We start from the raw sequence: 12,604 nt of genomic DNA on the forward strand, positions 1-12,604 counted from the left end.
TGCAGAGCTGTGCAATTTGTACAGAAAAGCATTGGAGAAAATCTTCAAATGTGTTGGACCAGACAGAGACCTCTTTAACTTGACACCAACAGAATGACCCATAAAAGGAAAAATTGATATATTGGGGGGTCTTACCAAAGTTAAAGATGCAGGTAAGAAAATGAAAGGATCCACTATGAAGAAAATACTTGACTAGTTTAGAATAAATCAACAATTTTCAAGACACAACAGTAAAAGAACATTTCACTGAACAGGACACAGAAAATAAAAAGGTAAGTAGAAAGGAGCACATGGAACACAGTAAGAAATTTCTTAATGTTTTGTGGTGAATGTTAATTAAAAGGAAAAGGTCAGCAATAGACTAATACCCCTCACTCCCAAGAATTGAGGTCTCACCATGTGACCTTGAATTCCTGGGCTCCAGTCATCCTGTTGCTTCCTGATAAGCCATGGCCAGGTGCCTGCCCTAGTTTATTTACTCCCAGATTATTGGTCAGCTGCCCAGTGGCCAAACTGGGAGGAGCTCTAGATTTCTACAGACATCTGCAAAGTCTCTCTTTAAAACTTTCAAACTATCTCAACCCAAATCCCTGGGAGAGGGAGCATATTATTATTATTATTATTATTATTATTATTATTATTATGTTTTTTGGCAGAACCGGGGGTTGAACTCAGACCCTTGCACTTGCTAGGGGAAGTGCTTATTCCATTGAGCCATCTCCCTGGCCCGGGAGCATTTTATTTTATTTTAGCGGAACCGGGGATTGAACTCAGGCCCTTGCGCTTGCCAGGGAAGCACTTATTCTACTGAGCCATCTCCCCGGCGGCCCGGGAGCATTTTAAATAAAGGCTGTGTGAGAGGGCCAGCCACACCCTGCCACCATTCCAGGCAAATACAGCACGTAGACCCAGCTTTGCAGTCTTCACCTCCCTGACCCCAGGCTGCTCCTAAATCTTGCCAGATTCCCAGATAAGAAGCTATAGCCACTCCTCCTCTATCCAGCCATCTGATCAATTCAAGGCAGGGACACAGAGAGTGGCCACACCTTCAGCAGGGCCTACTACTTATGCTGCTTCTCTAGGGCTACAGTTCAGTCCTGAAGCCAGAGGAAGGCAGGTCACAGCTCAGGGCCTCCTGGGACCCCAGCTCCTGGAAGACGTGGGCACTCCAAGTCCATTGCTGAAGGTATCCTGGACAGCGTTCAGATCGCCCAGGCCTGTGCCCATGCACAGGAGTTTTGTGGAGAGCCAGACAGGGTGGAGGAGCAGGCACGTGGGGGTGCACGGCAGCATGCTCTGGCCTCTTATCACAGCCCAGTTTTTTATTGTGTATGTGTGTGGTGTGTCTGGGTGTGGTGTCTGTGTGAGGTGTGTGTCTGTGTATCGTGTATGTTGGTGTGAGGTGTGTCTCCATTTAGTGTGTATCAGTGTGGTGTGTTTGTGTGAGGTGTATATCTGTATGGGGTGTCTGTGGGTACGCATGCGTACGTGTGTATACCTGTGTTGCTTTCTGTGTATGTCTCTTTCTATGAATGTCATGTGTGTGGTGTGTGTGAGTGCATGCATGTGGCATTTCTGTGCCCCTGTGGGCAGTGTAGTGTTTATGGAAAGGGGACACGTGTGTTTGTGGTATGTATGTGCGCAAATGTGTGCTGTGCGCCTCTACATCTGTGCACGTTCCCATGCCTGGTGCTCGTGAGCGCGCGTGCGAGCCGCGTGCCCTCTTGCGCGGTGACAGTCCCCAGTCGGCCACCTCGGGGGCGCGGCTGCCCGCGAGGCCCGGTGCGCGGGCGGTGCCCCGCTCCTCCCCGAAGGCAAGGCACACGTGGGCCCCGGCGCCGCCTCCCCGCGTCCCCACTCACAGCGGCCGCCCCAACACCGCCCTCCCGGGGATAAAGTGGTGGTGCGGACGCCGCGCCCTGTCGCCGCGCGGAACCGGCGCGCGCACACCAGGACCGCGGCGCTCGGGGACGTGACGGCCTGCGTGGCCCGGTAACCGCCTCCCGTTCCCGCCCCAGCCCGTCGTGGCCGCCGCGGGGGTGGGGGCTGCATCCGGGGTCCCCGGCGCGCTCGGCGTGGGCTCCGCGCCCCCCGCGTGCGTGTGCATGCGCGAGGGTGCGCGGATGTCGGGGTGCGCGGGTGTGTGAGCGCCCCCTGCGGCTCCTTCGCGCCAGCACTGACCAACTTGTCCCCTCCAACTCCGTGTTCCCCACCTGGGTGCGGTGACCCCGGGGCGGCGAAGTACCCAGTCCCGGGGCGTTCCGAAGACAGCACCGGGCCCCGTGCACCGTGCAGTCGGAGGCGCGCGTGCGCGCGCGCGCGCAGCAAAGTTTGTCCTGAGCCCCGCGGGGACACGGCCTGGGGGACCCGCGCTCGCACCGCGAGGCGCCCCGGGGTGCGCGGAGCCCGACCCGGCTTCCCTGACGTGGGTGCCGGCACAGCCCCACCTCCCAGCTCCCCGGCGATTTGTTTGGGGAAAGTGATGACAGGAACTAGTGGCAGGGAGTCGGTGCCCGGTGTCCGCCCCGGCAGGGAGGGGAGTTCACGGGGCTGTTGGTGAGCGCGGCACATACTCGAGCCCCGAAGCCGGGAACTGGGGCGCCAGGCGCCGGGCGGGGCGCGGGGCGCAGGAGCTGCTGTGACCGCCGCAATGAGGGAGCAGCCCTTATTTGCCTGGCTGTGATCCTCGAGGCTTGGCGGTTGTGGAATGCAAAAGCCAGGACGTAATGGAAGCAGGTTTGTGGTGCATCTTTGGGATTTCAGAGAGGAGAATTAACCCGAGCTTCATCCACCTCGTCATTGTGCCCCTAGAGACCATTCCTGGGAGGTTTAAGGGAGATGGGGCTTCTTGCAGCTGGGTCTTTGTACCCACTGAGCTGACTATAATTTCCGCTTGATTACAGCTAAAATAGTCTTTAAGATGAAGTTTCCTGAAATGATTTAAAATAAACACAGATGGAAAGGGGGGAAAAAGCTGTAATGAGGCACTTAAAAAATAAAGTGAGCATTTTCTTAAGAACAAGTGGGATTTTCATTCTTGGGGAGGTTTGTAAGAAATGTATGTAATTTTAAAAAGTCTTTCAAATAGAGGTTGGTTTTTTCTTTGTCAGCTTTAGAAAAATGTTCCTGACTCTGCACAAGCTGTTATCTCTAAGAGTTTCTGACTTGGAGATGTGTTTGCCTTTCTTGCCAGGACCTGAAGACCCTTCCAGGATGCCCGAGGAAGGTTCCCCAAAGCGGAATCCACAGAACAATCCGGACCCAGACTTCCCTCACCTGGTCAACATGGATGGGCAGTGCCTCTACTGCCGGTACTGGAAGCCCAGCGGGACTCCCAAGTAAGTGTTTTTCAGCAGTGGGCCATACGCAGAGCCACTCTCAGTGACCTACATCCTGCGTCCTTTCACCCCTGACCACTGTAACTAATGAAACTGAGCTTGGTACTTTATCATTTTCTGAAAAATTAAGAAGCAAGAGTTCTTTTTTTCATGATAACAACTGAAACAACAAATGGTACCGTATGTCAGTTTTCAAAAATTCTGCATGACTTTGGTTTTTGCACGGAAGTTGATTTGCTATTGTACAGGCATTCGTTTAAAATCAAACCCAACAAGTAAGTAAAAATCCTAAATGCTTTAAAACCAAAATGATATAGAGATCTGCATGTGTCAAGATCTGTAGCTATTTTGACCCTTGCTCTCTATTCTTGCTTAATTCTGAGCCTCCAAAGATGGTATCAAGTGTCATGGAGGGACAGGGTGCAACTCTTATTCACCACCGCCTCCCCTCAGGGATTTGTCTTGCTGTGGGAAGCTGGCGTGGGGACTGCACATAGCCAGACAGCTGGTCTCCTGCTGCTCCGCTCTTCCTGGGGGAAGCAGGAAAACCCTGCTTGTTTGTGTTATTCCGGGCAAGACTGTTTGTAGTGACCAGTTGGCCTGGTGACAGGCAGTTTCCTGTGCCCTGTTCCAGGGCAGTGCACCTGTTCTGTAGGCCTCTTGTCTCCTCAGGGGGATGATGTGGATTATGTTCCCCTCTGTATCTGGGTAATCTACTACAGCTGTATATTTCTCCTGTGTCTTCAGTAAAGTACGTGTAATTCGGGCAGCTGCACATTAAAAACGCGCAAGCTCCAACTCAACACCACAGCTCCGGGGCAGCTGTACCACCTTGCCCTGTTGCTTTCTCTCTAGGGTCCACCCAAAGTGGGCAGCAGGCTGATTAGAACTCCTTCCAGTTTAGAATTTGTTCGTGTATGTGTGTGTGTGTGTGTGTGTGTGTGTGTGTGTGTGTGAGAGAGAGAGAGAGAGAGAGAGAGAGAGAGAGAGAGGAGGAAAGATACAGTTTGTTAAGCATATGATGCTGTTAGTGTTGTATTCTCACTCTATTGGCCATAACATTTGGCACCCTGGTTTGATTCTTACCAAATTATTGTATGGTTCATACACAAAAAGAGAACAAGGAATTCAAAGCTGCAGTATTCAGTGTACAGCCCCAAGCTTTGGGGGCTTTGTTGATTGAATTGCGAGTGTCCTAGTTTGGAGTAAATAAAAGAGAGCGGCTGGGAGTGGTGCGCCTGGCCCAGTTGGCTGCCCTCCCTGGACTGGAGGAGGCTGGCACCCCTGCCCCTGCCTTGCCCTGTAGGCAGCTCTCCTTGCCCCGTGTTTTCACTCAGCTTGCAGGCAGCAGCTCAGCCCCAGAGTTGCAACTGAGCTGTGTCCAGGAAGCTGTACCCAACTTGTGGTAGATCCTGAGGGCAATAAAAAGGGAAGGATGGGAAGGCTGCAGGGCTGTAGGATTTGGAAGAGACTCGGGTCTGGAAAAGAATTAAGGAAAAACAGAAAAGGTAAGGGAAACATATCCACCAGCATTTGTGACTCAGTTGACACTTTGAGTAGAGGGTTTTCTGGAAGAGGATTAGAGGTCAACAAAGGTCAAAGGGCCACCATCTACCTGTCCTGCCTCCACCCCCTTGAGATGACACTGATCATTAAGCTCCCTCTGTCAGGGTTGATTGTTGACAGCATTTCACAGCTGTCCTCACCAATGGACCAGAGCAGGGTCTTTGAAGTCCCCTGTGGTGACAGGTGTCATTCTGTGGTGCTGGATTTTGGGGGGATTTGGGGTCCCAATGAAGGGGCTTGTGGCAGCCAGTGTGGTGGAGAAGCAGCAAGGGCCCAGGACAGAGGATTGTGCCAACCAGTGTGGAGGCATCTCTTTACTAATGACAGAGGGACAACAGCCCGATTGCATGGCTAGAAGGCACTCTCCCCCAGTGCCTACATGGCATCATCTAGTTTGCTTCTGGAGGAGGGCATCTTGGGCCTCAGCTTCACCCTGTTCTGGAACCTTTCTCCCCCCTTAGTGTAGTCAGAGCTTTCCCTCACACAATCCTGCCTCCTGGATCCAAAGAAAGGGAGTAAACCAAGAGGGGACCTGCCTGGACCCACCCCCTTGTATGCTGTACTGATGGGGGACACCTCTCCTGGTTGCCACCTGCTGCATCCTGATCTCTGGTGGAGGCCTCAGGCCTTCAGACTCCCCTGGAGTCCTGTGGGCAGTCTTCCCTGGAGGGATGCATGTGTGTACATGTGCCTCCCATTGTTAGTTTGCACTGCATTGGGTTGGTTTTCTGGGCAAAGTGCCACTCCCTGGGCCACTAGAGTGCCTGCTGCGGGACGAGGGCTCCACCATCAGCTCTGTAGGTGCTTCTAGCAGCAGCTTAGGAGTTTCAGGTGGCAGCTGCAAGCTGGAACACTAGCCTAACCTGCTCTCTGAACACAAGCTGTGGCTTTCTAGATTTCCGACTCCTCAGGCAGGACACTGAGAAGGAAGAAGGCGTCTCTTCCATCAGTCATTACATTCCTAAGGCCAGCAGGATGCTGCTTCTAACAGAGCAGGCTTGGTCTCCATTCATCCCTCCGTTTGGCAGTGTCAAGGCCAATTCCCAATCCTCTAGGAATATTTGTAGCAACAATGAATACTGTTCTACCTTACAGTATATCTCATTTTAATTGAGTACCAGGTAGGTCCTGGGTTTGGACTAGACCCTGTACTTACATGATCTCATTTAATGTTCACATCAATCTCTGATATCCTCACTACTATGTGTACGCACATGCATGTGTGTGTGCTGGGGACTGAACCCAGAGCCTGTGCAGTGAGCCTGTCCCCAGTCCTTTTTTTTTTTTTTTCAATTTTGAGACAGGGTCTTGCTAAGTCACTAAGTTGCCCAGCTTGGGTTCTAACTTGAGATCCTCCTGCTTCAGCCTCCGAGAGTACTGATTGCAGGTATGCACTGCCATGCCCAGCAATATTATTATTACTGCCTTCCACATGAAAAAAGGAGAACCAAAGTTATACAGCATCTCATCCTTGGATGACCCAGGTGCTAGTGGCCGGATTTGCTCTCAATTCTTTTGACTCGGAGCCAGTTGTTCTTTTTAACACTGTACTGAGCATGACAGATTGTGACTCACAGGTAGTGCTTTCATGATTAGTCTTTATGTTCAGGGTTAGGGAACAGATCACTTCCTAGAGCAAAAGCAAATAGAATAATCCTCCTTCAGTATTTACTCATAATATAGTGGACGTGGGCTGGAGATTAAGGAGAGTACCCATTCTAGGGGGGAAAGTCCTGTTATGCTCTCAGTGACCAGCTACCTCGTCAGCTTTAATATGCTGGAATCTTAACATACTGATTCTTAGATTTAAAAAAATTCCCATTGATGACTGGCAAAGCCATGAATGTGGGTTTGTTTGTTTGTCTGACAGGGTCTCACTGTGTAATTTAGGCTGGTCTTGAGCTCACTATGCGATCCTCCTGCCTCAGCTTCCACAATGCTGGGATTACAGGTGTGTGCCACCATGCCCAGCAGCATGGGCTTTAGAGCTGAGAGTAATAGTTAGTACCTTTTTATTCCACCCACCAAGTGGCCCTTAATCCCAAAAAAGGATGATAACTTCACTGCCCAACTCTTTCACCATACCCAGAACAGTTAAGGTGCTTCCAGGCCACTGGGTAAAAGGTTAAATCACAATGTTGAGTAGTGATATGATGGAAACAGCACAAAAAGCCTTCATTTGATTCCTCCTGACCAGGAAGGCTTTGACCCCTGCAAGCTAGAGCTGGGGGCTCAGAGGGGACTGTTCCTGCTCCTGTGCTGGGCAAGGCCTGCCGTGATAGAAGGACACTTAGGAGTGGCCTGTGGCCATCGCCCCCCTCTGGATTCATCTCCCTACCCACGGGCTCTGCACTTGAGGTCTGGGTGGCCTCCACCTCTGAGGAACAGCCATGCTTTCCTTCCTCTGGTGGCCTCTGTGGTGACCATGGTGTGGGTTGAAGAAAGGGCCGGCCGCCTGGGAGTGTGTGAGTTCCCCCAGACATGGCTGCCCCAAGCACACCGTGGGAGATCATTCCTTTGCGTTTTGTCCTACATTCCTTCCCCTATATCTGCAGAGGCTGGGCGGAGCAGAGTCCCTTCTCTGGCCTGGCTGACCTTGCCGTCTTTTTCTCGGTTTACCCACGGCTTCAGCAGTGTTGTTTCCTCCTCCGTGACCCCAAGGCCATGGCCTTCCCATGACTTCCTCTTTGCCAGCCTCCCAGCTTCCCTCACTGGGCTGTCCCGAACTTGGTGCAGCCTGTGGTTTTCAGGAATTTCCTGCCAGCCACTCCCTGTTTCCCTGGAGAGAGAGCTTCAATAGGGCCGTCTGGCTGGGCCTGAGCGCTCTACTTCCCTGAGCCACATTGATCACTTTCTCTGAGGGCCTCCATGTCATCTGGATTGCTGAGCAGTGCCACCCCAGGACCCTTCTTCCCATGTGTGCAAATTACTCAGAGGAAAAACCTTTTGCAGGAAACTAAAATATTTTGTAATGGCTCAAAACATCCTCCCTTCCTGCCACTCTCAAAATGTCCTCCTGGAGTCAGCTGCCAGCCTTTCGGGTGTGGCGTGGTGGCTCCAGAAGATAAGGCCCCACCCGGCCATCTGGATCCAGACTCAGGAGATGAGGCGCTCTCACTATGCGACTGGCTGTGATTTCCTCTTCTCTGCCTTCTGGGAATTTACTTCTCCAAGATAAGCTTGGTTCCCACCCTCCCTTGGGTTGTAAGCCTGGTGTTTGCTGCTTGTCTCCCTCCCTGCTTTGGGTCGGTTAAGCACTCAGGGGACCTTCAGGGGTCCTGGCTTTGTCTCTGAACAGGGTCCAAGAAAGTCGCCCTAAAGAGAGTCTCGCCTTGCCCTACTCGGCTCTTGACTCATCCTTTGCGGGCTACACAGCAAAGCCTGGCTTTACAACCAGGGTCCAGCACAAGGCATTTGCCTGGGTCTGCAGTTTAGAGCTGTGGTATCCAACCTACTCATCTGGTTACTGTTTCTTTGAGAAAGGGAGGCTGGAATTTACAAGTCTGTAGTATCAGACAAAACACGGACTGACATCATGGTCTTAGTTTATCTTTAAAACTCTTAGGAATTTGAGAATGAGCAGCTTGGAGCAAAAGGGGCCTGGGGTGAAAAAGACTGGATTTCCAGTAACTTTGATTTTATCTTGAAGCTGTAGTTATCTCAGAATTACAGTTTAAAACGTATGCTTTCCTTGCCTCCTTTCTATCTATATTTTTTTTTATCCTACCTCCTCTTGGGAGGAGAAGGAACAGAAAGAGACGGTTCCATCCTTCCTTGCAGCCCTTCCGAACTCGGCACCGGTACTCGACAGCCTGATGTCCTCAGCGCTGCCCTGGTTGTGTCCAGCCGGGCCAGCCCCCAGGTCCCAGCCAAGCAAGCAAGCTGGGCTGCTTTCCTTGTCTCCACTGCCTGAGCCAGGCTCCCACTCAGCACCTCCACCTGGCTCACCCTGCCTCCCTCACACCTACATGGTGCAAAGGCCCTGTCCCCATCCATGTCATGAAGGGGACAAAAGGAGCTCCCCTGTAGCAGCACGTGGGTAACAGCCCAGTTACTATGGGTGAGGGAGGAAGGAAGGACAGTGACTCCCACGTGTCTCACTGAGTGACAAGGAAGGACCGAGCTAGTGCCATCCACGACATAGGGAGCTTGTTCTCTGCCAGGAGGTGCTGAGTGACCCTGAGGCAGTGAGGACAAGGGGCTACAGATGCTATGGGACATCCGTTGGAGCAGTCCTGAAGTGAACAAGTAGGACAGAGGGGCTAAGAGCTGGATTGTCACAGCCCAGTATGATCAGCAAATTGAAGGTCACTTCAGACGCCACTGGGAAAATATGAATTAATATTAATCACAAATGACTGCTCTGAGGATAAGAAATTGTGATTTCCACTCCTTGCCTCCCCATAGAGTCAGAAATTAAGCGTCTTTTAGCTGTATCTGTAGTTTCACAGATTTTATCCTTAACTCTGAAAAAATGGACCCTACTATGTCTGTTCCGGCAGTGACATTATTTAAATCAGATTCCCACCTCTTTAGTAGCACCTCTATTCTTTTGTCTATTTTAAGCATCTCCAAAAGTTTCTTCCTCTCCTGTGAAGCTGGTCTTTCTCCTGCTGGCACTTTCGCCTCTGTGATTGCACAGCAAACTATCTTTTTAAATAGGGCATCTCTTCTTCATCTTCTTTTTTTTTAAAGACTCTTTGAATAGCAAAGATCTTTTGATGGCAGGAGGGAAGGCCGGCTGCTATTCTTGCAGTTGGTTTTTCCAACAGCTTCGTTAAGGGATAATTTCTTCCACTTGCTCTAAGAATGTTCTGCAGATACAAATCTGGCTTTGTTCTGCGGCAGAGGGTAAGAAGCTAAATAGCGAAATCAGCCACTTCTGAATAGTCCCCCTTGTCCACCCTGATGTGTTTTTCAGCACCTTCTTAGGGTTAGGTCTTAATCCCAGATGCACTTTGCCCATGAATGCAAACCAAACTGTTGGTCATTGTATACACAGGGGAACGGGCGTTAGTGCTTCAGATGTGACAGCTGAGAGCACAAGATGACCCTTGTCCCGTATTTTAGGGTCATCCAAGGTTCTTGTTGGTGGGAGGCTCTTTTCATTCCACATGGCCTTGTCCCTAGGGTGTGGGGGCGGTGCTGCCATGGTGGTCAGGGAGGAAAACTGGATGATACTGTTCTGTGTGTGTTGGGGGCTACGTGCAGGCTGTGTGCAGCAGGGCTCGCTCCGCCCGCAGCTGCTCCGAGCTCTCAGCCACAGCTGCTTGCTGATGGGCCACGCTGTTCCTGGGCACCTGTTCTTGGAACCTTGTCGGGGGGACCGTCTTGTGTCCTGTGATGAAAAACCACACGTCATCTTACCCAAGAGGTACTTGCTCCGTGTTTCTCGGGGTCACAACTCCACGGACATTCAGAAAGGAAGGAGAAGGATGGAAAGATGAAGGGAAGGACGGAGGGAGGCAGGCAGGAAGGAAAAAGGTGACAAGAAGAAGAAGGAAGTAAGGAGGGAAGGAGACGGGAAGGAAGGAAAGGCCAGAAGGAATTGTACACTTGTAGAAGTCAAGAAGTCAGGGTGCTGCAGAAGTCAGGGTGGAGAGTCCTCAAAAAGCTAAAACCAGAAATTCCATCTGACCCAGCTATTCCCTTAGGTATCTTCTCCCAAAGAGTTAAAGATGTCATGTCACTGGTCCACGCATGTCCACATTTGTGCAGCAGAACTCACAGTAGCCAAATCTTGGAAGTGACCTGTATGTCCATCACCAGATGAATGGGTAAAGAAAGTGTGCTGTTTACACACCATGGAGTATTGCCTGGCCATAAAAAAGGATACAGGGGCTGGTGAGATGGCTCAGTGGTCTAAAGCACCTACTAAGAACAAGCTTAGCAAAGCACATGGACCGCGGTTAAATCCCCCAGCACCACATGCCAGCCAGCCCTGCCCCCAGGCGGGCTGAGCTGGCCACACACACACACACACACACACACACACACATAAATAAAATAAATAAATTAAAAAAAAAAAGAAGGATACAGTCGAGTCACTTATAGGGACATGAATGCCTTTGAGGCCATAGTGTTAAAATGAACTAAGTCAGATGTGAAAGCTTAAGTATCTGTGGCTACTGTAACATAAAAAATAAAGAAGAGATAACAGGAAACAGGGAGGTAGAACTTTTGCAAATAGAAAGAGGACCAAGAGATAGAAAGAATGGAGGAGAAGGAAACATAAAAAGAATGGAGAGGTGTTATGTACCTGTACCAGCCCCCCCCACAAGGAATGTGATCACTATGTTCTACACATGTGGACAGAAAGAAGGAAGAGATGAGGCAGGAGGAGGAAAGAAAGAGAAGGGGAAGAAAAAATGAAGAGTAGGAAAAACACTGGACTCAAGCATCAGGGTGGTGCTGCAGTTGGCGGGCTTGCCCTGGCCTTGGGGTTATCTGGAAGGCACAGGATGGCAGTTGGGGCTCAAGGCTGAGGCCCGTTGGGGAGGGCGGGTATGGGAGTTCATGCGCTTTGCTGGGAAGGAGGGTTGACCCAGACTCAGCATGGAGGAGGCCGTGAGCTCCAGGCTCTAGTCAGCTTCCCACTGTCCTGATGGAAAGACTGAGGCTTGGGGGTACATGTTGGTTGTCCAGGTCACATTGCTCCTCCACCCTGTTTCTCAGGAGCAGCGCCCGTCTTCCCTTCTTCCTAACGGAGCTGGAAGTTCAACCTTTCCAGCAGGGCTGGGAAGAGGTCTGAAGTCTCCAGTTCCCTCTGTCCCCGCCAAGCCATTTGCCTGTGTCTCCACGTGGGTGGTTCCAGTGGAGGAAGTGTGCAGACACCTTGGCAGTGCCCACAAAGGTGGGCAGTAGGGGCAGGGGGGCTTGAGCAGAGATGTTGGGTCGGGGGAATGTGAGAAGAGGGGCAGGTTGCCGGAGGAGGGGGGCCCAGAAGGCTCTAGGGAAAAGGAAGTCTGAGCAGGGGTAAAGAGCCCCCAAGTACAGAAGAGGGAAGGGGGGACAAGAATGGAAAGAAAGATGGAGGGAAATGAGGGGACTGCAGTGTTGACCAAAGAGCTGATCAGGAGCAGAGAGCAACGGGTAGCTGGGTAGCCTGAGCTGGACCCCCAAGAGGAGCCCCAGTCACTTTAAAATAAAGAATCCAGGACCAGGGAGATGGCTCAGTGGAATAAGCGCTTCCCTGGCAAGCACAAAGACCTGAGTTCAATCTCCAGTTCCACCAAGAATAAATAAATAAATAAAAATGAAATAAAATAAAGAAACCAAGGGCCAGCCAAATAGTTCAGCGGATTAAAGCACCTACAAGCAGGCACAGGGGTCAGGAGTTTGATCCCTGGACCACCTTGCCATGCCAGCCCTGCCCCCAGGGTGCACTGAGATGGCAATTAAGACTGGGCAATTGAGACTGGGTGTGGTAGTTCGCGCCCGTAATCCCAGCACTTGGGAGGCTGTAAACAGGAGAGTCACTACAAGTCTGATCTAGTAGTGAAACACCGAACATCCTGTAGACCCTTCCCTAAAATACATATAATAAAATAAAATAAAAGGAAGAATCTTGGCACCTCGCCCACAGAGTGGTTTTGTGGGTTCCATGGGAGTTCCATGGGAGCACTGGGGCGCACTGGGCATGTGGCCATTGTAGCGTAGAGTCTTTGGTCACCTCCCCTGCCCGCTGGTCAGCTTGTGAG

The 12,604-nt window shown here is 51.3% G+C and overlaps 1 protein-coding gene across 4 annotated transcripts in view; it reads left to right on the plus strand.

Moving 5' to 3' along the window:
* The first annotated feature begins 1,079 nt into the window (after positions 1–1,079).
* Mgll (monoglyceride lipase) overlaps positions 1,080–12,604 on the plus strand; it is a 99,720-nt gene continuing 88,195 nt past the window's right edge. Inside the window, exons 1-2 of one of the 4 annotated variants that reach the window (XM_023706366.1) lie at positions 1,080–1,186; positions 3,194–3,338. In XM_023706366.1, the coding sequence (XP_023562134.1) occupies positions 3,214–3,338 (125 nt within the window). In that variant the 5' untranslated portion in view covers positions 1,080–1,186; positions 3,194–3,213. Of the gene's footprint in view, positions 1,187–1,245; positions 1,270–1,884; positions 1,993–2,139; positions 2,737–3,193; positions 3,339–12,604 lie in introns of those variants that run through there. The other 3 variants (XM_023706367.1, XM_023706365.1, XM_023706364.1) reach the window with 3 other exon arrangements.

The sequence above is a fragment of the Octodon degus genome, unplaced genomic scaffold (genome assembly GCF_000260255.1).
Source record: "Octodon degus isolate 3935 unplaced genomic scaffold, OctDeg1.0 scaffold00254, whole genome shotgun sequence".
In the NCBI taxonomy this organism is placed as follows: domain Eukaryota; kingdom Metazoa; phylum Chordata; class Mammalia; order Rodentia; family Octodontidae; genus Octodon; species Octodon degus.